The 26,043-nt window shown below is 60.2% G+C and overlaps 1 protein-coding gene across 1 annotated transcript in view; it reads left to right on the top strand.

The window, feature by feature from the left end:
- LOC311516979 (microtubule-actin cross-linking factor 1, isoforms 6/7-like) overlaps positions 1–26,043 on the top strand; it is a gene marked incomplete at its 5' end in the record, with an annotated part of 123,418 nt that overhangs the window by 11,772 nt on the left and 85,603 nt on the right. Inside the window, 5 exons of the mRNA XM_084621414.1 lie at positions 4,469–4,548; positions 8,063–8,192; positions 18,089–18,160; positions 18,543–18,713; positions 19,423–19,589. Coding sequence (XP_084477540.1) covers positions 4,469–4,548; positions 8,063–8,192; positions 18,089–18,160; positions 18,543–18,713; positions 19,423–19,589 — 620 coding nt within the window. The remainder of the gene's footprint in view (positions 1–4,468; positions 4,549–8,062; positions 8,193–18,088; positions 18,161–18,542; positions 18,714–19,422; positions 19,590–26,043) is intronic.

The following is a 26,043-nucleotide window of genomic DNA, read 5'->3' as shown; positions in this document are numbered from 1 at the left end:
GTACCTGAGACGCCGAGGGGACCAGATTTTCCCATATCTCGGCGACTGGCTCACCAAGGGCAGGTCTCGGGAGCAGGTGCAGAGGAGCCTCGATTTGGTGAGTTCCACCCTCCGCAATCTGGACCCATTAATGAGCATAACAAAGGCGTGTTAACGCCAGTCCAGTGCATAGAATATTCTTCGGGGCAGCCCTTGGCTCCACGCGACCCAGGGCCTTCCTTCTGCAGGCGCGTTTTCAGGCGATGTCAGACCTGATCTCCCATTTGAAGAGCCACCCACTCACTAGGGTCCACGTCTGATGGGCCACATGGCCGCGTGCACGTACGTGGTCACCCATATGCAGCTCCATCTACCGCCTCTGCAAGCGTGGCTGGCCTCGGTCTATAGTCCCAATAGAGACTGGCTGGACCCAGTGGTCAGGGTGCCGAACCACGTCCTGTCACCCCGTATTGGTGGTTGGACCCCACGTCAGTGCTAGAGGGAGTTCCCTTCGCGGCCCCCACCTTTTTGCTGACCCTGGTCTCCGACGCTTCATATTTGGTCTGGGGAGCCCACCTGGGCATGCTGATCACCCAGGCCACTGGCTGTGGGACAACCTCGCCCTCCACACCAACATGAGGGAGCTCAGGGCGGTTCCCCTGGCTGGCCAGGCCTTCTTGCCCCTCCTGGGAGGCAAAGGGGTGCAGGTCCTGACGGACAACACCGCCACGATGTATTAGATCAATAGGCAGGGAAGTGCAAGGTCTTTGGCCCTTTGTCAGGAGGTGCTCAGACTCTGGGACTTCTGTGTGAGGCACAACATTCATCTGAACACTGCCCACCTGCCCGGCACCTACCCACCTACCCCTCAGCAGGACCGTCTCGTCTCAGAGGTGGACAGCATCATCTTCCATCGTGGGGGACTCCCCAGGTGGACCTGTTCATGTCCCAGCAGAACAGAAAGTGTCATGGGTTCTGTTTGATTTGGGGTCTGGATAAGAGGTTCCCTTTCGGACGCCTTCCTCATTCCATGGTCGGGGGCACTGATGTTTGCCTTCCCACCAGTGCCATTCATTCATGGGGTCCTCGTGAAAGTCAAGCAGGACAGAGCAATGGTTATCCTGGTAGCCCTCGCGTAGCCCGTCAGCACCAGTTCGGCACGTTGCTGAGCCTTTCAGCAGCCACCCCTCTTCCACCGCTTCTTTGGCCAGATCTGCTGTCCTAGAACCACTGCAATCCGCCACACCCGAACCTGGCAGTGCTGCACTTGACAGCTTGGCTATTGTGTGGCTAAGCGCGGACGGGGGGGAAGCTCCACCCACGTCCAACAGGTCTTGCTGGGTCGCAGGAAACCCTCCACCAGGGCAACCCACCTGGCTAAATGACAAAGGTTCGAGTGCTGGGCTTTGGAGCGGTGTCTCAGGGCTGAGCAAGCCTCACTGCAGGACAAGTTGGATTATCTGCTGCACCTCAAACTCCAAGCGTTGTCCCTCTCTTCGATCAAGGTCCACCTGGCTGCCATTTCGGCATTGTATCCTCTGTTCCAAGGCAGGTCTCTCTTTGCCTATCCTATGATGGCGCAGCTCTTGAAGGATCTGGAGCGCTTCTATCCGCACGTCTGGGACCTGGTCCCCCACCCCCGGGACCTGAATCTTGTGTTATCAAGGCTCATGGGGACTCCCTTTGAGCCTCTAGCTTCCTGCTCCCTCCTGCTTCTCTCCTGGAAGGTTTAATTCCTGGTTGCCATAATGTCGGCCTGCAGGATATCCGAGATCAGGGTGCTCACCTCTGAGCCAGCCTATATGGTCTTCTACAAGGACAAGGTTGTCCTGCATCCGGTGTTTCTGCCCAAGGTCATTTCCCAGTTTCATACTGGCCAGGACATTTACTTACCGGTCTTCTGTCTGAAGCTCCATGAGTCTGACGAGGAACTCAGACTACACACCCTGGACATCAGGAGAGCGCTGGCCTTCTACATAGATAGAACGAAGCTATTCCATAAGTCAACGCAGTTGTTCATGGCAGTGGCAGGCAGGACAAAAGGTCGCCCAGTGTCTGCACAGAGGATTTCATCCTGGATCACGGCCTGCATCCACCACTGCTATGAGCTGGCAAAGGTGCCCCCGGCGGTGATTGTGATGGGTCACTTGACTAGGATACAGGCATCATGGGCAGCCTTCCTGGTGCAGGTGCCAATCCAAGAGATCTGTCAGGCCATTGCCTGATCATCGTCCACATATTTGTGTCACATTACACACTCAGAAAGTACTCCTGTCTTCAGCACCCAGACACGCAGCTCCGAATGGGATCCAAACCCCAAATAAATCCGTTTTACTCTGTATAAAGCTTATACAGGGTAAACTCATAAATTGTCCACCCTCTCGAACACTGATAGAGAGATATGCACAGCTGTTTGCTCCCCTGGGTATTAATCCCTTACTCTGTGTTTACTAATAAACAAAACTGATTTATGAAGTATAAAACATAGGATTTAAGTGGTTTCAAGTAATAACAGACAGACCAAAGTAAGTCACCAAGCAAAATAAAGCAAAAACACACAAGTCTAAGGCTAATATATTAAGAAACTGAATACAGGTAATATCTCACCCTCAGAGATGTTCCAATAAGCTTCTTTCACAGACTAGAAACCTTCCTAGTCTGGGCCCAATCCTTTCCCCTGGTACAGCCCTTGTTAGTTCCAGTAGACGTCTCAGGCGTTAACTAGGGGTTTTCTCATGACTGGCCACAACACTTTGTTCTGTTCCACCCCCTTTTATAGCTTTGGCACAAGGTGGGAATCTTTTGTCTCTGGGTCCCCACCCCTCCCTCTAAATGGAAAAGTCCCACATTTAAGATGGATTCCAGTATCAGGTAACATGGTCACATGTCCTGTGAGACGCCAGCCTCCATTCTCCCTGGGATGGCCCACACCTACACAGGAAGGCTTGCAGGTAAACAGAGCCATTGACAGGTCATTGATTCTGAAGCACCCTTAACGGCTTCCACTTAATGTGTTTACATCAATGATACAAGTTTATGTCTTATTTTCCTGACTCCAGACCTAGAAATAACACCTGCAAACAAATGGGATGACCACACTCAGTAGATTATAGGCTTTGTAATGATAACTTACAAGAGATCTTTTGCATGAAGCATATTCTAGTTGCATCATATTCACATCATAAGCGTATTTTCATAAAGCATACGGAGTGCAACACAGGAGAGACATCTGGGTAGGACGGGGTTTGGGTGAACTGCTGGGAGGAGTAGATTTGAGAGACGGCTGGCAGGATGGGGTTTGGGTAAGCCTTGGGGAGGAGGAGATTGGAGAGATAACTGGTAGGAAGGGGTTCGGGTGAGCTGTGGGGAGTCAATTGGAGAGACGGCTGGTAGGACTGGGTTGGGGTGAGCCATAGGGACGAGTCAGTTGGAGAGACGGCTGGTAGGATGGGGTTGGGGTGAGCTGTGGGGAGTTGAGACGGCTGGTAGGACGGGGTTGGGGTGAGCCGTAGGGACGAGCCGGTTGGAGAGACGGCTGGTAGGAGGGAGTTGGGGTGAGCCGTAGGGAGGAGGAGATTGGAGAGACGGCTGGTAGGATGGGGTTGGGGTGAGCTGTGGGGAGTTGAGACGGCTGGTAGGACGGGGTTGGGGTGAGCCGTAGGGACGAGCCAGTTGGAGAGACGGCTGGTAGGAGGGAGTTGGGGTGAGCCGTAGGGAGGAGGAGATTGGAGAGACGGCTGGTAGGACGGGGTTTGGGTGAGCCGTGGGGAGGAGGAGATTTTGGGTGAGCTGCGGGGAGGAGTCGATTGGAGAGATGGCTGGTAGGATGGGGTTTGGGTGAGCCATGGGGAGGAGGAGATTGGAGAGAGGAGAGACGGCTGGTAGGACGGGGTTTGGGTGAGCCGTGGGGAGGAGGAGATTGGAGAGACGGCTGGTAGGACGGGGTTGGGGTGAGCCGTAGGGACGAGCCGGTTGGAGAGACGGCTGGTAGGACGGGGTTGGGGTGAGCCGTGGGGAGGAGGAGATTGGAGAGACGGCTGGTAGGACGGGGTTGGGGTGAGCCGTGGGGAGGAGGAGATTGGAGAGACGGCTGGTAGGACGGGGTGAGGCTTGGGGAGTGGATTCAGTGGGAGCCTGCAGAGAGCCGGGAGAAGAGCAGTGACATGTGTAGCCTCTAGTCGGTGGGAGGCGTTGGGGGGATCCTGCTGAGTGACGTTGCAGCTGCAGGAATGAGCGGGGCGGGCGTGGGATTGTGCCCCAGCTCTGGGCTGGTCCCCTCTTAGGGCAGTTCTCTGTCCTCATTGGGCTTTGCAGTGTCAGCCCAGTCTGTGCATGTCCCTGGCCTGCTCTCTCCTCCCTACCCAGCTGGCACAGCCCAGTCAGCAGTGCGTGCCGGCCTCTGGGTTTTCACCCTGTTCCAAGCCCTAAGGTGCAGACCTGGCTGGAGAAGAGCTGTAACCATGTCCCTTTCCTGGCGGTATCTTTGCAGAAGCTTTTTGCTGTGGACGACACCAGTCTCTCTGGAAAGAGCCCGGAGACCCCAACGCCAGGCACAGAGGGGCTGGAGAGGTATGGATCCCTGATGGACAGACTGGGGAGAGGCAAGCACAGGCCTCCAGCACTGCCAGGTGGCAGACGTGAGCCCTGTCTAGGTCCATGGGTTGGCACAGCAGAGGGCTGGGTTACTGTTCCTCCTTGCAGTGGTCTCTCTGCCAGGCTGCTTCAGAAAAGGCAGATTTCATGGGTGGGAGGGGGGCATTCTGCCCTGCCCAGCACTCCCTGGGTTCACTACGACCTGGGCCAAATGGCCATGCAAGACTCCTGCCCTGGGTGACAGCGACCGGGGATCTGCTGTGGGAGCCCTTCCCACGCCCGCCGCAAAGCTGTAAACGGCGACACAAGGTGCCGGCAGGGAAGAGAGTGATTGGGGGGCCCAGAGCCCTGGGACCTGCACCCAGGTATACGTTCCAGGTCAACTCAAACCTGGAGCCGCGGGAGTCAGCAATGAGGCTCCTGCGGTTGCCTTTGGATGTGGCCCCTTCTGGCTGTGGAAGGGGTTAAATGACCATCTCACCAGCAGCTGCTCTAAGGCGGTGTTCTCAACCGGGGGTCCGCAGCCCCCTGGGGGTCCGTGAGCCCTTTCAGGGGCCGTGGAGCCCCGTGGCTGAAACCTGGTTCCCCCAAGCTCCAGGGCTGCAGCCAGCAGCCCCCTAACCCCTGCCCCAGCCAGGAGTGGCGTGGGGCTAAAGCTGGCAAACCTCCGCCCCCAAGCCAGGAGCAGTGGGGGGCTGAAGCCAGGAGCCCCAGCACACCCCCTGCTGCAGCTGGTAGCCCCTCCCGCCCACACACATCCCCTAACTACCCCGTCCCTGCACCCTGAGCTACACCCCCGCCCACACACAGCCCCTAGCTACCCCCTCATTGCCCCCTGAGCTACACCCCCGCCCGCACACAGCCCCTAGCTACCCCCTCATTGCCCCCTGAGCTACACCCCCGCCCGCACACAGCCCCTAGCTGCCCCCTCCCTGCCCCCTGAACTACCCCCTCTCTGCGTCCCCGCTTTGAGTTATATTTTTTGGTTGTGCCCCCCCACAGCCCAGACTGGATGGGAGGCCCCCTGAGTGAGTCAGGGGGTGGAGGTGGCGCTCCCTCCCTGGACCCCCCTGTGCGGAGCTGGCTTGAGCCCCGCCAGCCTTTGCCTCCCCCACAAAGAGAAGTAAAACTATGCCTATGCCCAAAGGTCCTCCCAGGCCTGGAGGCCCTTGCTCCTTTCCCCCCACCCCCCGCCAGGCCCTGGCGTTTTTATAGCAAGTTGAGGGGGGGCCTCAGGGAGAAAAAGGTTGAGGACCCCCCCCACCCCGCTCCAAGGTATGGCTACGTTGCAAAAACCCAGGGCCGCCAGTCTGAGCCTGAGTCCACGGGCTGGGGCTCGCAGCAGGGCGCTCAGAGTAGCCGTGCGGCTGCTTCTGCTCGGGCCGGCACGCTGGGTCGCCGGGACCCTACGGCCGGTTAGTGCCGTCGCAGGAGCCCTGTGAGCCCGGCGCTGAGACGCGCTGGGTGGGGTTTAGGGCCGGGATGTTCCCTGCACGTCTGCCTCGCGCTGGGGTAACTGGGGAATTGCCCAGACACATGTTCCAGCTGCAAGGGACCCCTGGCAAGCCCCTGGACACACACAGCTGAGGGCACGTGGGCGCCGGAGCCAGCCCAGCCGGGGCTCTGGCAGGGCCGGGGTGCTGCAGTCTCAGAGCCCACAGACCACGGGGTGAGCCCTGTCCGCTGGGAGGCTGGCTTTCCTGTGGGCTCCCGCAGGGCTGGGTGGCTTGGGAAGGCGGGATGCTGGGGTCTGCGCTGCTGTGGGCAGGTCTGTCTGTCTGCAGTCACACATGGGGCAGAATGCAGAGCTCAGCAGAGGCCATGTGGCTGGGCCCTGGGGCGGGAGCTGGGGCCCCACGGCGGGAGGTGGGGCCACTAACAGTAGGGAGTGGGCAGCCAAGGTGAAGCGAGGGGACCTGCTGCAGCGGGTGCCCCCGAACATGTCTGGGCACTGGAGTCGCTGAGCCATGGGGCGCCTGTTTGGCAGTGGCCACGGCAGTGCCAGCCTGCCCCCGGGATGTGATCAATGGAGGGTCAGGCTGCCCCTCGCGCCAGACGAAGGCCGTGCCAGCCTGCCCCCGGGATGTGATCAATGGAGGGTCAGGCTGCCCCTCGCGCCAGACGAAGGCCGTGCCAGCCTGCCCCCGGGATGTGATCAATGGAGGGTCAGGCTGCCCCTCGCGCCAGACGAAGGCCGTGCCAGCCTGCCCCCGGGATGTGATCAATGGAGGGTCAGGCTGCCCCTCGCGCCAGACGAAGGCCGTGCCAGCCTGCCCCCGGGATGTGATCAATGGAGGGTCAGGCTGCCCCTCGCGCCAGACGAAGGCCGTGCCAGCCTGTCCCCAGGTGGGCGGCCAGGGCGAGGAGGCACCCTGGCTGGCCTGGTCCCAGCCTGTGTCTGGTTCCTGCATCTTCACCTGTGCTTAATGCACCGCCGCCCCATGACACTGCCCCCCACCACCACCAGCAGGGCACCCTGGGGACATGGCACACCCCCCCAGTGATGCTGCCTCATCTCCCCCACCAGGAAGCAGCAGCATTCAGGGAGATGGGGGCAGGCAAGAACCCCAGGTGGGGGCTCTTGGAGACCCATGAGCTGAGCCCCATGGCCCTCATGATCTGAATCAGTTGGGCCTTTTGTTACATTGGCAATATCATTCCACCCTAAACTGGGAGTTTGTGGCAGAGTGGGGCCAGTCCCTAGGGAGCCCCAGGGGGATGGAGGTGGGGGCCCTGGGAGTGGGGAGGGGCTGGCTCCGGGCATTGTATTGGGCTGCATTAGTAGGACCGTTGCCAGCAGATCTAGGGAAGGGATCATTCCCCTCTACTCGGCACTGGTAAGGCCACATCTGGAGTATTGCGTCCAGTTTTGGCCCCCCCGCCCCACTACAAGAAGGATGTGGACAAATTGGAGAGAGTCCAGTGAAGGGCAACAAAAATGATTAGGGGACTGGAACACATGACTTATGAGGAGAGGCTGAGGGAACTGGGATTGTTTAGCCTGCAGAAGAGAAGAATGAGGGGGGATTTGATAGCTGCTTTCAACTACCTGAGAGGGGGTTCCAAAGAGGATGGATGACAGAACGAGGAGTAATAGTCTCAAGTTGCCGTGGGGGAGGTTTAGGTTGGATATTAGGAAAAACTTTTTCACTAGGAAGGTGGTGAAGCACTGGAATGGGTTCCCTAGGGAGGTGGTGGAATCTCCTTCCTCAGAGGTTTTTAAGGTCAGGCTTGACAAAGCCCTGGCTGGGATGATTTAATTGGGGATGGGTCCTGCTTTGAGCAGGGGGTTGGACTAGATACCTCCTGAGGTCCCTTCCAACCCTGATATTCTGTGATTCTGTGGGGGTGGGGGCCCCAGGGGGTGGGGAGGGGCCAGTTCCTAGGGAGCCCCAGGGGGATGGGGGTGGGGGCCCCAGATTGCTCCCAGCCAGGGCACCGTGTGGCACTGCTCCCCATAGCTCTCCTTGTGCCCTGTCCTTGCGCCCAGGGACTGGAAGAGGAGCGAGTGGCAGGCTTGGAGGCTGGAAGTGCGGGAGCAGCTGCTCGCCCTGCGTCGCTGGCTGGACGCCATGGAGAAGAGGCTCCCGGCCCTGCCCGACGGAGAGCCCAGCCCAGAGGTGAGAGCCGGGGCGAGCTGGGGCTGGGCGCTGCAGCCCCCTGCCTGGAGCCCCTGGCAGTGGGCTGGGTGCCCTATGCCTGGCTGGCTGGTGTGCGGGGGCCACAGGGCTCCTACCGGATCTCCACCTGCCGGGTTCCCCTATGGCTGCCCAGCATCCAGCCGGTGCCTTGGCCTCCCTGCCCCAGGGGCTCAGCCTGCCCAGCACTGGCCCCGGGCCCCGAACCCCGGGCCCCAGCCCAGGTCCCTGCCCAGCACCACCTGCCTTCACACGCTGGGTGGGTTGGTGAGGGGCACAGCCCCATTCCAGGCCCTACGCTACCTGCCCTAGGCAGCCCTGTGCAAGGGGCCCCTCACCCTGGGGCCCTGCACCGGCCAAGGCCCCGCCACACACACCTGGACCCATGGGTCCCTGCCCAGCCCCCTGGACCCATGTGTCTCTGCCCAGCCCCCCAGACCCATGTGTCCCTCCCCAGCCCTCCAGTCTGCCCCAGACCCATGTGTCCCTGCCCAGGCCCCTCCCCCAGACCCATGTGTCCCTCCCCAGCCCTCCAGTCCGCCCCAGACCCATGTGTCCCTACCCAGGCCCCTCCCCCAGACCCATGTGTCCCTCCCCAGCCCTCCAGTCTGCCCCAGACCCATGTGTCCCTGCCCAGGCCCCTCCCCCAGATCCATGTGTCCCTGCCCAGCTGCCCTTCTGGATCCGTGTGTCCCTGTTCACCTCCCCCCACCCCGGACACGTGTGACCTTGCCAAGGTCCACCCCCCCCAGACCTGCGTGTCCCTGCTCAGCCCCCTCCCCACCCAGACCCGTGTGTCCCTGCCCAGCCCATGGCCCCGGGTGACCCTGCCCAGCTCCCCCGCCCAGAATCACGTGTCCCTGACCAGCCTCCCCTCCACTCCCCCCTGCCTGTGGGTCCCTGCTCAGGCTGTGCCCCAGTGTGCTCACAGCCCCCCAGGTGCCTGTGTCCGGCCCAGCCGCGCAGCGTGGTGGGCAGGGAGTTAACGTGTCCCGCACGGCGCTGGCCCCTCGCCCCCGTCCTCTGGGCAGGCTGCAGGTCCGCTGTGTGCAGGGAGCGCAGCGGGGAGTGCCCAGCTGCCCAGAGCTGCCCCCCAGCCCCTCCCCGCCAGGCAGCGGGGTGAATGGAATCCCTCCCCAGCGCCTTTTGTTCCGGGCCTGGCCTCACACGGCTCCCGCTGCATCCATGACAGCACAAATTGAAAGGGCCATTCATCCCAGCCCCTGCACAGACAAAGCCCGCGGCAAAACCCACCCAACGCCCAGGATCCGAGGCCGCAGATCCCAGCCCCCTGCGCTCAGCTCGACTCCCCCCTGCCCTACAGGGGGACGGAGCCGCGGGGCATGCCCTGCCTCGCCTTGGGAATAACCCTCCAGGGGAAGGAGAGCAAAGGCCTGCCCCACCCTAGCAGGCAGGAGAGCCCCGCCTGGGTGGGAGCGCCCACCTGTACTGTGAGAGCCCCCAGGCCCATGGGGGTTGAGGAGCACCCCGCGGCCTGCGTGGCGTTCAGCCCGAGCCCCTGTGGGCCCCGGGGAAGGAGCAAAGGGGTTGAGTGGGGGCTGGCAGGGTGAAAGAGGCATGGAGGCCGGGGCGGGGGGGCGGGGGGCAGTACGGCTGGCGGGGGCAGGGGGCGTTGGGTGGGTAAACCCAGGGGCTGGAGGAGGAGCACCCACAGAGACTGGGAATTGGGGGCCAGGCACAGAGGGGTCCTGCCCGCTGGCTCTGTCTGGCGCTCGGCTCTAAGCCCCTGGGAGGGTGCTCAGAGCAGGGCCGCAGCCGGGCTGCCGAGCTGCGGGAAGGGACAGAGCTGGTCAGAGAGAGCTCAGGCATCCGCCCGCCGCAAGGGGTGCCTGAGAATATGCTGATTTCCCCCCAGTGCCTCCAGCAGCCGGGCAGACAAAAGCCCCCGGCTCGGCCTTCAGCCCACTTGTCTTTCAGGAGAAAGCCCGGTGGAGAGGCTTGAATGAGTCCCGTCCATCTGCTCTGGGCTCCCTGGGAGCAGCCTGTCCGAAGGGCAGCCAGGCGCCCATGTGGCTGGGGCTAGGCACTCCCAGCCCCTCACTCCCTGCTCATCCCGGCAGAGTCTGCTGTGGGGGCTCCCTCTTCGGCGGCGGGGTCAGCACGCCCCTCCGCCCCCCATGCTCGCCTTCCACGCCGCGAGGCCCAACGCACCGGCCGCTCTTCTCCCCCCAGCGAGGGCACCAGGGCTGCACGGCTGCGCCCATGGGGCGTGGGGGGCCAGCAAATCAGGGCGGGGTTTGCAGTGGGGTGTGGCGTGCGCAGCACAAAAGCCAGTGGGGTTGTGGGCTCCCACCCCAGAGCAGTGAGGATCCTGCTCCCTGTACTGCCCCGCTCAGGGCGCTGGTCCTGGCCCTGAGGGCAGCAGCTCCCGGATGGCAGGTCTGGCCGGCGGCTGAGACTTAGGAGGGGCCTGCCCCCAAGGCCACAAGTTGGCATCTCTGCAGGGGGAGGAGCAGCATCCGGCCCCAACTCCCGAGCCCCTGCCAGGGTCTGCGGCTCTCAGGAAGGCTTTGGCTGCAGAGCTCGGCCGCCTGCTCCAGGCCCCGGCTCTGTGCCGGGCACACCAGAAAGTGCACGGCATGCCAGCCCTGGGGGAGGGCGCTGTGCCCATCTGTGACTGGCAGACGGCCAGAGCCCAGGGGGAGCGAGGGGGGCTGGGGGCAGCCAGGGACGAGGCAGGCGCTGATGGCGCCCCTGTAATCCTGTTAGCCATCCAGGCCTGCAGCTGGGACGTTCCCTCTGCAGGGAGCCAGAAGCCGCCTGGCGAGTGAGCCCCAGCCCCAGCAATTGGGGGGCTCCCTTCCCATGGTGCTGAGCAGGCCAAGGGCTCTGTGGGCGCCCCGCCGGAGGCCGCGGCTCCTGTCATTGGAGCTGCTGGGCAGGACTCCCCAGGGGGAGCAGAAGGAAGCTGGACAGGCCCTGTGCCCTGGTGAAGACCCCGTATCTGTTCCCGGTAGCACGGGCAGCCCCCTCCAGGCTCTGTGCCACTGCGGCCCAGGGGACTGTGGGGAGGGAGGAGACACCCGTGCCCCGTTGGTGTGAGCTGGGTCCCGGCCAAGCCTCAGCCCCACAAGTGCCCCCCCCCCGCATGCATCTGGGCCCAGGGCTGGAACTGGGGGGCTGGAGCTGGGGGGCTGGCACCGGCTGCACTGGGGGCAGGTGCCCGGGGGATCCCTGCAGCAATCCTATGGGAAAGCTGCTGCTCCACCATGGGTTGTGAGTGGGAAGCCCTGCCCCCCTCCCCCTCCGAGGATGGCTGAGAGTCCCCGGAGGGTTTCCCCGGTAACAGGGCCAGTTGTGAATTAGTGAGCAAAGAGTTAACGGAGCAGGCTTATTGTATTAGTGCGAGTGTGCAGAGGGGTCAGAGGGGGAGGGGAGGTGGCGAGGGGTGAGGGTGGGTCTTCCCTGCTGCAAAGAGAGGCCACCCTCTCCTCCCGCCCGCCGGCACCTTGCTACCTGCCCCGGCACAGGGCGGGTGCTGGGGCCTGACCTGCCGGACTGGCGCCTGGCACCAGGGATTCCTGCCCTGGGCAGAGGGAAGGTGGAGGCTCGGGAAAGTTGGTTTCCCAGCAGCCTGTCCTGGCCAGCGCCTCTCCCGTCCCCGTCCCCGTCCCCCTGGCGAGCCCGGTGGCTGCAGCGTGACCGCTCCAAGCCACCAGCAAGCGGGTGAAGCGAGGAGCCGAGCCGGGCTGGCCTCAGGGGCCCGCTTGGCTCTTCTCAGCAGCCTGCGCCGAGCCTGGCCGAGAAGACCCCACTTGCGGAACGTGGCCGGCGTGGGACGCAGCAGCCAGCCCAGTGCCTTGGAAGTGGCACCAAAGGCCCCCCCGGCACCACCAGGTTTGCATGAGGCCCGTTCAGGCAGCCCAGACGACGTCGCTGCCTCTGTAACTTCAGCCAAAGTCTCTGCCGGCGTCGGTGGGCACGCTTCCGCCCTGCGCCGCGGGCCCGGCACTACCAGCCTCACGGGCCGCGGGAGCCCCTGGCGGGCGCCCGGGCAGCCAGAGGCTGCAGCGGGAGCCGCGGCTGACTCGCCGGCTTGTTGCTGCTGCTCCTCCAGCCCTTCGGGCCTGTCCCAGGCCAGAGGCTGCCCATGCGTCTGTCACACCCTGGCGTGGGTCTGTCTGGAACGAGCAGTTTTACACTCTCCCTGGACCAGCCTTTGGCCCGCGGAGCTCAGGGCACGTCACCGAGGGGTAAGTGTCATTCTCCTCCCCCCAGCTGGAGAACCTGTGGCCAGCGCCAGGAATGACTGACCCAAGCCGGGCGAGAGACACAGAACCCAGGCGTCCTGGGTCCCAAGCCACCTGCTCTAACCACTGAGACAGAACCTCCCTCCTCTGCCCCCGGACACAGCTCACCTGCCTGGTGGCTCCTGCTGGGGCGGCAGGGCGTGGCTGGCTGAGACACCTGGGTCCGGGGCTGGTGGGTGGGCGGCTCCTTTGGGAGGTGACTAGAGTCGGGCAGGTAGTTCCTGTGCGTGTGTGGGTCAGGGCACGGGTCAGTGTGTGGCGGTCGCAGGGTGCCGGTGGCTCCTGTACGACTCCCATGGGGGCATGCTGTCCATGGGTAGGGGTCTAGAGCAGGGTGCTGATGGACTCCAGGGGGTTGTTGGTTGCAGGGTTTGGGGGCTCCCGTGTAAGTTACTTACTTATTATAGGGCCACAAGAGTAGGATATGTGGGCTCCCACTCGCAGGGATGTGTGTTGCAGGAGTTAGGGACTCCTGTGTGTGTGTGTGTGTGTGTGTTGCAGGGTGTAGGGACTCCTGTGTGTGTGTGTGTGTGTGTGTGTGTTGCAGGGTGTAGGGACTCCTGTGTGTGTGTGTGTGTGTGTGTATGTTCCAGGGTGTAGGGACTCGTGTGTGTGTGTGTGTGTGTGTATGTTCCAGGGTGTAGGGACTCCTCTGTGTGTGTGTGTGTGTGTGTGTGTGTGTGTGTGTGTTGCAGGGTGTAGGGACTCCTGTGTGTGTGTGTGTGTGTGTGTGTTGCAGGGTGTAGGGACTCCTGTGTGTGTGTGTGTGTGTGTTGCAGGGTGTAGGGACTCGTGTGTGTGTGTGTGTGTTGCAGGGTGTAGGGACTCGTGTGTGTATGTTCCAGGGTGTAGGGACTCCTGTGTGTGTGTGTGTGTGTGTGTGTGTGTGTTGCAGGGTGTAGGGACTCCTGTGTGTGTGTGTGTGTGTGTGTGTGTTGCAGGGTGTAGGGACTCCTATGTGTGTGTTGCAGGGTGTAGGGACTCGTGTGTGTGTGTGTGTGTGTGTGTGTGTTGCAGGGTGTAGGGACTCGTGTGTGTGTGTTGCAGGGTGTAGGGACTCCTGTCTGTGTGTGTGTGTGTGTTGCAGGGTGTACTGATTCCTGGCAGAGGGTAGGGACTCTGCCGGCATGTGTGTGTGTTGTGGCCCATGGGGTGACTGCTGGGGAAGGTGGGGGTGTTTTTAGCAGCAAGCTGGTGTCTGGTGGCAGGTGTTCCGTGGTGGCGGTGGGTGGGGGTGGGGGTCAGGCGATCCGTCTCTGCGGGACGTTGAGCCTTGGTGTCCGAGTGATGGATGCACGGTGCAGATGGCGAGGCTGGGGGGTTGCACAGGGATGGTGGGGCCGTGTCCGGGTGATGCTGGGATTTATGGGCTGTGGCTGGCTGAAAGCGGAATGGGGCTGTCTGTCTGACTCCTGTCTGCAGTGTGGGTGTTTCAGTGACTGATGGTTCACCAGCCCCACGGTCTGTAGCAGCTCGCCCCTTTCAGACCCCCCGGTGCTCCCTTTGTCAGGGCGCTGTAGACAGATGGCTCTTTTCTCCCAGCTCCAGCTTGGCCAGGAGTTAATCCAATGGTACAAAGCAATGCCGGTTGGAAGCAGCTGCCCGTCTGACTGGTGCCCTGTGCTGCCTCCCTCATTCCCCTTCATCTACATTCCTGTTAGCCCTAAACACCGACATCGCCAGCCACACAGGTCCCGAGAATGTCCTGCCAGCCCAGAGGTGGCCTGGGGCAGCAAGGTCCCTCTGTGCCCTGTGTCCCCTCTCCCTAAGCCCGTCTCCTCGCCCTGCTCCCCGCTCCAGTCCCCATCCCAAGCCCAGCCCTGCTCTGCCCCGGGCCCCTTAGGGCTGCAGCCTCTCTCCTGGCTGGCGGCTGCAGGTGCCTTGTCCCTTCCTCGCACCCGGAGCTCAGCCCTTCGCAGCCCTGTGCTCAGATCCGGGCTCTGGGAGTTGCACTGCCCCCAGGGCAGGAATTTGGGCAGCCGGTCAGGAGACGAAGAGACCAGCTGGAAGGGCTGAAACCCCCGGGTCGGGGGCTGGTGCCCGGGATGGCAGGATGGGCCTCAGCCCAGGCCCCTCTTGCACCAGGCAGCCTCCGCGCCATCCCTCAGGGGAGGCTGCACATCTTGTGTGGGCAGCGGCAGGCGGCTCCTGGGCGGGTTCCCAGAGCGGGTGGGAACGGCCCACGCTCCCGGGGGGACCTGGGGCCTGCAGGTCCCCAGGGGCCTGCTGACCTGTGTCCCGAGTGGCCTGCTGGTGTCTGTCCCACGCCAGTAATGTGGCTGCCCCTCGTTTGTTCTAGGCTGGCTCTGAGCAGCAGGGCTGACGGGCCGGCCCGCCTGCTTGGGGCCACCCTCTGGCCATGGGGAACGCGCCGGGCAGGCCCAGCTGCCTGGGAGACAAGAGCCAGGCGCCGGAGGAGTTCCTGAAGGACGTGGGGCTTGGCCCCGAGCACCCGGCGGGGAGGAACAACTGTGACGCCAGAGCTGGGGCCCCCGACAAGTCTCCCCTGAACCCGGTGGTGATCGAGAACGGCTGGAGCCTGAGCCCAGGCCCGGCTAAGAGCCAGGCGAGCAGCCCCCTGCCCAAGGTGCAGAACGGGAGCAAGGGCTGCAACCCCCTCAAAGCCCAGCTGGAAGCAGCTGGGGCAGCCTGGACCCCCCCGAGAGGTGCCCCCCACAGGAACTCGGGCAGCAGCTGGGCCTGGAAGCCCGTCAGCACCAGGGAGGTGACCGAGGTGACCGAGGTGACGGAGACCATCGTGACGGAGATTGTAGAAGTGACCGAATACCCGGGCGGGGAGCCCGTCGTCACCAGGACGGTGAAGGTGCTGACGGAGTGTGCCGGGGAGCGGACGGAGGTTAATAACCTGTGCCAGCCTCTCGGACCCCTCGGCGGCCAGCAGCCAGGCCAGGGATGCCGCATCGGCCCCCAGGCTGCACACAGGGCTCTGCAGGGGGCTCGCTGCCCTGGAGCTGTTTGTTTGTGGGGTTCCCCCGGCAGGCCAGGAGTCCTGGCCTTTATCCTCTGGGTCGGGGTGGGGAGCACACCAATGTGAGGGGAGCACGCTGCGGGCTCTGGTGACGCCCCATGGCCCCACGGCCTGCACAGGGCCAGAGTCTTTGGCGGGTGGGGGCAGGTGTCCCGGGGTGTCCCAGCGACCTCCGGCCGCAGGCCCATGTCGGAGCGTCTCCGACAGCCAGGCCTGGCTGGCTCTGGGCAGGTTCTGCTCTGAGGGCTGGGCTGGGGTACGGGAGGGTGCGACTCAGGGGCACCAGGCCAGGCCGGGCTGCGGTGCCGGGCAGGTGTGTGAGATGGGCTGGGCCGTCGGGCAGGGGCGCTAGGAGGGCCAGGCTGTGGCGCTGGGAGGTTCATTAGGGGACCATGCCCGGCCTGCTCTGGTGCTGGGCGGGTGCGTTAGGAGGGCCAGGCGCGCTCTGGTCCCGAGTGTCTTGAGTTAGGGGGCCGGGCAGGCTCTGGTGCGGGGCGGGTGCGTTGGGGGGCTGGATAGAGACTGGTGCTTCCCCAGGGGCACAGTCTCAAGGGCCGGACATGTGACTGCCTCTTGTGTTTCCCCTGCCCAGAGACCCGCCCCCCGGTCTGCACCCACTGCGCTCTCCCCGCCCCACGTGACCCGCGGGGGAGGGAGGACTGTCCTCTCCCCGCGCCTCCCCCCCCACGTTCGGCCGCTCTCCCTGGAGCCGGGCAGGGAGCAGAGCGCGTTGACTCCCAAAGGGTGCCCAGGCGACCCCCCGCCATGCTCCGCCCCACTGCCACCGTCCTCTCCCCCCGAGGCCCTGCTCTCCCTCTGCCTCTGCCCGTCCCCCTCCACCTGCAGGCCTCGAGGGAGGAGGCCAAGCGGGGCCAGGGGTCCAGCGTGGGTGCAGCTTTCAGGGGAGTGGGCCCCGGGGTGGGGCCGTGGGCCAGGTGTACCCAGGCTCCCCAGTGGAAGAGTCACACGCTACCGTGACTAGGCGTGATGGGCCAGGCGGGCCCTGGGGCCAGGCGGGCGTGTTAGGGGCCTGGGCCTGGTGGATGCTTTGGGGGGCCGGGCTGGGGGGGTTCCAGTGCCGGGTGGGTGCAGTGGGGGGCTGAGCTGGGTGGGTGCTTTGGGGGTGCTGGTCTGGGTGATTTCCAGGGCCAGGTGGGTGCACTGGGGGCCAGGCCTGGCAGATGCCTGGGACCGGGCTGGCCCGGCTGGGTGGGTGCGTTACTGGGGGCCGGGCTGGGTGGGTGCTTTGCGGGGGGCCGGGCTGGCTGGGCCGGACGGGTGCATTAGGGGGCTCGGGCTGGGGGGATGCTTTGGGGGTGCTGGGCCGGGTGGGTTCCAGTGCTGGGCAGGTGCGTTACGGGGTCCCAGGCCGGGCGGATGCTTTGGGGGGGGCCAGGCTGGGGAGGTTCCAGTGCTGGATGGGTGCGTTACGGGGGCCAGGCCGGTGTGTTGTGGGGCCGGGCTGGGGGGGTTCCAGTGCCAGGTGGGTGCGTTATGGGGGCTGGGCTGGCTGGGCTGTTTCTTGTGGCTCGTGCCGTGGTCTGGGTGTGGAGCAGGGACCGTGTTCCCAGTGAACTGTCTTATTCCTTTCACAGGAGACATCGTCACCCCCAGGGCTCAGGGGGTTACACGTATCCTGGCTCCAGCCCGTCTCAGGCCCAGCCCCCAAGCCCCCTGCACCGTAGCTGGGGACGGGCTTGTGGCACCCTGGTTTCTGTCCGTGCCTCACTGGCTCCTTGCTCCTGCATTTCACTGGGGCGGGCCAGCAAACCCCACCTGCCTCGTGCCCACGCCGTGCCGTGGCCCCTGGCCAAATGGTCTGAGAGCGTCATAGAATCATACAATCATAGAATATCAGGGTTGGAAGGGACCCCAGAAGGTCATCTAGTCCAACCCCCTGCTCAAAGCAGGACCAATTCCCAGTTAAATCATCCCAGCCAGGGCTTTGTCAAGCCTGACCTTAAAAACCTCTAAGGAAGGAGATTCCACCACCTCCCTAGGTAACGCATTCCAGTGTTTCACCACCCTCTTAGTGAAAAAGTTTTTCCTAATATCCAATCTAAACCTCCCCCACTGCAACTTGAGACCATTACTCCTCGTTCTGTCATCTGCTACCATTGAGAACAGTCTAGAGCCATCCTCTTTGGAACCCCCTTTCAGGTAGTTGAAAGCAGCTATCAAATCCCCCCTCAGTCTTCTCTTCTGCAGGCTAAACAATCCCAGCTCCCTCAGCCTCTCCTCATAACTCATGTGTTCCAGTCCCCTAATCATTTTGTTGCGTCCCCTGGGCGCAGCCTGTAGGGAGAGCTCCCAGGGAAGTGGCACCCAGCTCCAGCTGGGCTGTGGAGCATCCTCTGCGCCCTCAGGGTGCTCAGCTCATCCCCACACCCAGACGGGGCTGGGCCGTGGCTGCGGCTACCAGCGAGAAGCTGGAAGGGGGAGACAGCCTTGCGCCCCCGCTTTGCCCTTGAAGCCGACGGCTCTCTCAGCAGAGGCAGCAGCGTGGTGCGGGAGGTCTCTGCCTTGCTCTCCCAGCTGGCTGGGAGCGGAGGGTCGGAGTCCCTGGCGCCTGGTCCAGGGGGTGTAAAGCAGCTGTTTTGTGACTGACTCTCCACCAGCTCCAGAGCAAAGGGGCCCTGCCTGCCGACCGGGACAGCTCGCAGGAGCAGTGGGACGTGCTCAGCAGCAAGGTAACAGCTGCCCCAAGGATGGGCAACGATAAGGGCCAGTCCCCGAGGGGGGCGAGGGGAGGGCTGGCCCCACGTGGGCCTGGCACTGCGGTTACTGTGGGGCAGCGGGGTAGGATGCTGCCGAAAGTGACGGGGTGCCCAGGATTGGGACTGGGCTGTTAACCGGGGTCGTTGGTGCTGCCCATGGGGTGCTCGGCTGCGGCCTGTCATGATTGCAGACCCCTGGGGTGGCGTGTCCATGATAACCAGCCGGCAGCCCCTCTGCCCTGAGGAGTCGCAGGGAGCTCTGGCTGCTGCTTTGCCAGCTGGGTCTTGTGCCCCTCTGATCTCGCGGGGGAAGGGGATCCCAGGTCCTCACGGGTGCATCTTCCTCTCCCCCCAGGGTGCCCTGCAGGCCATCGTGCTTCCGGAGGGCTCCCTGAGCGTGGAGCAGGCCCAGGACACGCTGGAGACGCTGCTGATCTGGGTGGCTGACATGGAGGACCTGGTTGGCAACCAGAAGCCCCCTTCTTCTGAAGTGAAGGTGGTGAAAGCCCAGCTGCAGGAGCAGAAGGTGAGCGAGCCCTTGGGGTCCCTCCCTCCCTCCCCGCGGTTTCCACCGCAGCCACCACCATGGGCTGTAGGTGCCGGGGAAGGGGGGGGGCTCTGGGGAGAGGTTGGCTGTGCTTGCTGGGTCCTGGGGGGAGCTGCCAGGACAAGGCATCCCTGCTGTGTGTGGCAGAGCATGGCCACGCCTGCACTCAGGGTGCGGCCTGCTCCCTGCGGGGTGAAGTCTCGCTAGGCAGGGCATGACAAGGAGGCACAGCGTACAGCCCGTGGCCAGTGCCGGGCAGCGCATCAGGAGTGAGCCCTGCTCTGGCCGCGCTCTGGCTCCATGGCAGGCCTCGGCAGCTGCTCCTGCTGGGGCTAATGCCTGACGGATGCTGAGCAGCCTCTCGGCCCTGGGACCTGGGGCAAGCATCACCCCCAGGACATGCTTGCCTGGCCTCCTGCTCACTGCCCCTGCCTTGCCTGCAGTCTGGAGGGGGTCTGTCTGCCACCCCCCACCCCCGGGGCTGGAGATAATTGACTGCTGCTTGCGGCTGGCCCTGCTGGGGTGGGGGGGTGTAGTGGGTTGGTCCCCTGGGTGCATGGTGCTGTGCAAGGTGCTCGGATCACTGTCCTGAAGCTGAGGGTCACGACGTGCCTAGACTGGGGGAAATTCCCTTGGGTTCTCCATGAGGACAGCGCTGCCATCACCCCGTGCCCTGATTCCTTAACAGCTCCTGAAACGGCTTCTGGAGGAGCGGAGACCCCGAGTGGAGTGTGTCCTGCAGGACAGACAGCTGCCTCGTGAGCAAGCTGCCAGGACAAATGGACAGGAGGCAAGCGTGGGCTTCTCAGACCTGCAGGAGAAGTGGGGAAAACTGATCGAGAAGGCAAACGCCAGGTGAGTTAGCAGAGCTGCGATCTGTGCAGCGAGGCTCTGTGGAGGCCAGTGGGAGGCCAGCAGCTTCTTTATCATGGTGCCCAGGTCACTGGTGTTCTTCTGCTGGTTCCAGCCTTTCCTTGGAACTCCAAAAGACAAAATAAACGTTTTTCTGACCCCCCTTGGTGGGGCTAATTAGAGGTTTCTGCTTGAAATCCCCTTTCCATGGTTTAAGCTGTGACAAATAGAACCATTTTAACTTTGGCTTGTTTAGCTTCTTTGACCGGATTTCTACCTGGTATACTGTTGGGCTGGCCTTTTTCACAATAAGAACAGGAGGACTTGTGGCACCTTAGAGACTAACAAATTTATTCGAGCGTAAGCTTTCGTGGGCTACAGCCCACTTCATCGGATGCATAGAATGGAACATAGAGTAAGAAGATATATATATACATACAGAGAAGGGGGAAGTTACCATACCAACTGGGAGAGGCTAATTAGTTAAGACGAGCTATTATCAGCAGGAGAAAAAAACTTTTGTAGTGATAATCAAGATGGCCCATTTAGACAGTTGACAAGAAGGTGTGAGGATACTGTGACAGGGCTGGGCCAGATGGCTACAGGAGAGTAATAGAAGGCAGATATATTAGCCCCAGGCTAAGTAGGTCCTATGGTGAGGATAAAGAAGGTGTTGGGAGGAGGCCATGGGGAAGTAGCCCAGGGAGTTGTAGCTGTCACACAGCTGTTCCAGGAGGCACTCTAGACAGCTGCATTCCACAGGGCCCTGGGCTGGAACCCGGAGTAGAGAGCGGGCCCGGGTTCCCCCCAAACCTCCCAACTCCTGGTCAGACACAGGAGGAGTCGACCTGGACTGTGGGTTCAGAAAAATGGCCAAGCTGAGGGCTGCCGTGAAGCTCCAAGGCGAGCAAATCCGCCAATAAGCACAAGACCCACCAAGGTAGAGGAGGAACTTTGTCACAATAATTCACATGGGGAAATAGATTCAATATGTGTAATGACCCAGCCACTCCCAGTCTCTATTCAAACCCAAGTTAATGGTATCTAGTTTGCATATTAATTCAAGCTCAGCAGTTTCTCGCTGGAGTCTGTTTTTGAAGCTTTTCTGTTGCAAAGTTGCCACCTTTAAGTCTGTTACTGAGTGGCCAGAGCGGCTGAAGTGTTCTACCGGTTTTTGAATGTTATGATTCCTGATGTCAGATTTGTCCCCATTTATTCTTTTGCATAGGGACTGTCCAGTTTGGCCAATGTACATGGCAGAGGGGCATTGCTGGCACATGATGGCATATATCACATTGGTAGATGTGCAGGTGAACGAGCCTCTGATAGAGTGGCTGCTGTGATTAGGCCCTATGATGGTGTCCCCTGAATAGATATGTGGACACAGTTGGCAACGGGCTTTGTTGCAAGGATAGGTTCCTGGGTTAGTGGTTCTGTTGTGTGGTGTGTGGTTGCTGGTGAGTATTTGCTTCAGGTTGGGGGGCTGTCTGTAGGCAAGGACTGGCCTGTCTCCCAAGATCTGTGAGAGTGATGGGTCATCCTTCAGGATAGGTTGTAGATCCTTGATGATGCGTTGGAGAGGTTTTAGTTGGGGGCTGAAGGTGACGGCTAGTGGCGTTCTGTTATTTTCTTTGTTGGGCCTGTCCTGTAGTAGGTGACTTCTGGGAACTCTTCTGGCTCTGTCAATCTGTTTCTTCACTTCAGCAGGTGGGTATCATAGTTGTAAGAATGCTTGATAGAGATCTTGTAGGTGTTTGTCTCTGTCTGAGGGGTTGGAGCACATGCGGTTGTATCGCAGAGCTTGGCTGTAGACGATGGATCGTGTGGTGTGGTCTGGGTGAAAGCTGGAGGCATGTAGGTAGGAATAGCGGTCGGTAGGTTTCCGATATAGGGTGGTGTTTATGTGACCATCGCTCATTATCCAGGAGGTGGATCTCTTGTGTGGACTGGTCCAGGCTGAGGTTGGTGGTGGGATGGAAATTGTTGAAATCATGGTGGAATTCCTCAAGGGCTTCTTTTCCATGGGTCCAGATGATGAAGATGTCATCAATATAGCGCAAGTAGAGTAGGGGCGTTAGGGGACGAGAGCTGAGGAAGCGTTGTTCTAAGTCAGCCATAAAAATGTTGGCATACTGTGGGGCCATGCGGGTACCCATAGCAGTGCCGCTGATTTGAAGGTATACATTGTCCCCAAATGTGAAATAGTTATGGGTGAGGACAAAGTCACAAAGTTCAGCCACCAGGTTAGCCGTGACATTATCGGGGATAGTGTTCCTGACGGCTTGTAGTCCATCTTTGTGTGGAATGTTGGTGTAGAGGGCTTCTACATCCATAGTGGCCAGGATGGTGTTATCAGGAAGATCACCGATGGATTGTAGTTTCCTCAGGAAGTCAGTGGTGTCTTGAAGATAGCTGGGAGTGCTGGTTGCGTAGGGCCTGAGGAGGGAGTCTACATAGCCAGACAATCCTGCTGTCAGGGTGCCAACGCCTGAGATGATGGGGCACCCAGGATTTCCAGGTTTATGGATCTTGGGTAGCAGATAGAATACCCCAGGTCGGGGTTCCGGGGGTGTGTCTGTGCGGATTTGTTCTTGTGCTTTTTCAGGGAGTTTCTTGAGCAAATGCTGTAGTTTCTTTTGGTAACCTTCAGTGGGATCAGAGGGTAATGGCTTGTAGAAAGTGGTGTTGGAGAGCTGCCGAGCAGCCTCTTGTTCATATTCCGACCTATTCATGATGACGACAGCACCTCCTTTGTCAGCCTTTTTGATTATGATGTCAGACTTGTTTCTGAGGCTGTGGATGGCATTGTGTTCTGCACAGCTGAGGTTATGGGGCAAGTGATGCTGCTTTTCCACAATTTCAGCCCGTGCACGTCGGCGGAAGCAGTCTATGTAGAATTTCAGTCTGTTGTTTCGACCTTCAGGAGGAGTCCACTGAGAATCCTTCTTTTTGTATTCTTGGGAGGAAGGTCTCTGTGGGTTAGTATGTTGTTCAGAGGTGTGTTGGAAATATTCCTTGAGTCGCAGACGTCGAAAATAGGATTCTAGGTCACCACAGAACTGTATCCTGTTCGTGGGGGTGGAGGGGCAGAAGGAGAGGCCCCGAGATAGGACAGATTCTTCTGCTGGGCTAAGAGTATAGTTGGATAAATTAACAATATTGCTGGGTGGGTTAAGGGAACCACTGTTGGGGCTCCTTGTGGCATGCAGTAGTTTAGATAGTTTAGTGTCCTTTTTCTTTTGTAGAGAAGCAAAGTGTGCGTTGTAAATGGCTTGTCTAGTTTTTGTAAAGTCCAACCACGAGGAAGTTTGTGTGGAAGGTTGGTTTTTATGAGAGTATCCAGTTTTGAGAGCTCATTCTTAATCTTTCCCTGTTTGCAGTAGAGGATGTTGATCAGGTGGTTCCGCAGTTTCTTTGAGAGCGTGCGGCACAAGCTGTCAGCACAGTCTGTGTGGTATGTAGATTGTAATGGATTTTTTACCTTCAGTCCTTTTGGCACGATGTCCATCTGTTTGTATTTGTGGACAAATATGTGGACAGAGTTGGCATCAGGCTTTGTTGCAAGGATAGGTTCCTGGGTTAGTGTTTTTGTTGTGTGGTGTGTGGTTGCTGGTGAGTATTTGCTAAAAGGGACTGGATCCACTGGTCATTTAGCACTTTGAGTAGCCAACCACCTGGAATATCTACAGCTAGCCCCCACTGTTGGAGTGTTCTCATGTCCCTTCCCGTCATTGCTACAAAGGGAGTATAACCGTGACTTGCTGGGACTGACCTTAAGGCCATTAGAATCATAGGCACTTTTTCATCCCAATCTTTTCCATTTTCTTTCACCATTTTTCTTAGAGCCTCCTTTAGAGTGCGGTGAGTTCGTTCCACTGGTCCTGAGGATTGGGGGTGTCCCACAATGTGGAACCTTTGCTTAATGCCAAGTGTCACGGAGTCCCTGGGCGATGCTCTGGAACTGCTCCCCATGAAGCCAGTCGGGACTCTGGGGAAGTCTCCTTTCTGGGAGCAGCCTGTCTGCAGGACACACAGCTCACACAGCTTCCACGTTCCTGGGTCTGACCTCGGAGCATTCAGCATCCTCTGCCCCTCCGTGCGCTTCCCACAGCGAGTCCGCTCAGGAGGGGCTCCTGGGGAAGCCAGAGGGTCCTGCACCCCAACTTCGCAGTCAGACGGGACTCTCAGCCAGCCAGTAAAACAGAGGTTTATTAAACGACAGGAACATGGTCTAACACAGAGCTTGTAGGTGCAGAGAACTGGACCCCTCAGCTGGGTCCATTTTGGGGGCAGTGAGCCAGACAACCATGTCTGCCCTTCACTCCATGTCCCCAGCCAGCCCCAAACTGAAACTCCCTCCAGCCCCTCCTCCTCTGGGCTTTGTCCCTTTCCCGGGCCAGGAGGTCACTGGATTCCTTTGTTCTCCAACCCTTTAGCTCTCACCTTGCAGGGGGGAAGGGCCCAGGCCATCAGTTGCCAAGAAACAGGGTGTTGGCCATTCTCTGTGTCCAGACCCCTGCACACACCTGCCCTCTAGGGCTCTGCAATGATCATACACCCTTACCCCGCCCCCTAGAGACTTAAGAACTGCCTAGGGGAAACTGAGGCACCCCCACACTATTCAGAGGAAACATTAAGAACAGTCCCACTTCGTCACACCAAGTATCTTACACAGTTCCTGCAGAGTTTCCCAATGAAGTGTGGGCCTTGGTCCGAATCGATTTCCTTGGGCAGCCCCCACCGGCTAAACACCACCTTAAACGATTGCCAGGCTGCAGTCAAAGCTGGGTTAGTCTTTGCTGGGATGGCTTCTATCCATTTTGTAAAGGGATCTACACGACCAAACATACTTGGTATTTCACGGTGTGACTGGTAGGGGTCCAATCTTGTCTATCTGTAACCGGGCCCACAGACCCTCAATCCTTTGGTGAGCAATGGGACCCTTTTGTACCTGAGGGTCTGCACATTGCAAACAGTGATTACACTGCTGCTTTACATCTTCACTTATGCTGGGCCACCACCCTGTATCTTTGACCCTTTGTAGAGTTTTGTCCCAGAATGCCCCTTGCTCGTGCTCATGTTGAACCAGTTCAATCCTGACTTTCTTAGGCACTAACCACCTTTTAGGCTGTTCCCCAAGGTCCGAGTCATGCTCGGTGACCCACGCCACCCCATCGGGATCTTTGTGTACTTACCATTTTCCACAGATTGTTCCTTGCTTCAGGAATTGTTCAGTTTCTTCATCCCCTTCTTTAGGGCTTTCAGCTCCAGCGTCTCTGGGCTTGTCACCTGTTTTCGTGCTCTGGTTACTACACTGATTACCTCCTCTTCCTCACTTTGTGTTAACAGGGCCTCTTGTTTGGCTAAAGCATCCGCCTTGTTATTCCACAGTCCCTGGTTTCTGATGTGGAAATGTGTTATGTAAGTGTCTCGCGTTCGCCCCTTTATTACTCCTTGCTCCCAGTATTGTTCATGAGCGACTGGCTTTCCATCTCCTGTACAGCACCCCTGCCTGCCCGGATGGGTAGCCACACCACTACGGCTCTGCACACCCCGTCCGAATCGGTAAATATTTCCAGGGAGGCTTCCTGATCCTCCACCTGGTACCGCCACCACTTCTGTGATGTGTGTGGCTTCACGGGTCCCTTTCGTTCCTGGCTGGTATTTACCTTTACCGCTCCACATCCGGTCTTAGATCCTCCAGCACCAAAACAGCTCGACCCAGCCACGAACCAGATTTGTGCGTTTTTCTCCTGAGCATTCTGTAGGGTGAGTCCTGATTTCACTGGCCCCTCTGGCAGGGGACACTCATGCTGCTGCCCGTGCACTGCAAGGCCAGATGATACAGGGGATAGAACCTTTCCCTTTTCTAAAGTTACCCCTCGATATACAAGGGCCAGAGGCCATTGTGCCAACCTAGGATTAGATACCTGCCCCTCCTGTGCCGTTCCTGATATTATGTCTTTCAATGGGGAATGTTCTGTCTGTACTATGACTTTGGATCCTCCAGTTATATACTCCCAATGCTGCCAGGCTCACACTAAGGCCCAGCACTCTTTCTCTTTCTCACAGGGGTAACATTGTGCTCAGTGTAATTCAGGGTTTTGGACCCATAGGCCACGACTTGTAATTTCCCGGTGCTTTGCTGCTGTAACCGTGCTGCTCCCTGCACCACAGCAGTACTGGGCAGTTGCAGGGGGAATGGTTCTCCCACCTTTGGATATGTGGGGTCTGGCCTGGGCCAAATCCTGTTTCAGGGTCAGTGATGCCTTTGCCTGATCAGACCCCCACTCCCACTGCTGCCCTTTCTTTAGGAGAAAACCCAGTGGGCGACATTTCAGTAACATGTCTCGAGAGGTTCAGTTCCCGAAAGGGCTCTTAAGGATGCCATATCAGTGAGGGCGGGAAGTTTTCCAATCAGTTCCCCCCGTTGTGCATCTGGGGTTCGTCCTTCCTT

Source organism: Lepidochelys olivacea (assembly GCF_965140295.1).
Source record: "Lepidochelys olivacea isolate rLepOli2 genome assembly, chromosome: 2".
Classification (NCBI taxonomy): domain Eukaryota; kingdom Metazoa; phylum Chordata; order Testudines; family Cheloniidae; genus Lepidochelys; species Lepidochelys olivacea.
This window is presented reverse-complemented; position numbering and strand designations above follow the sequence as displayed.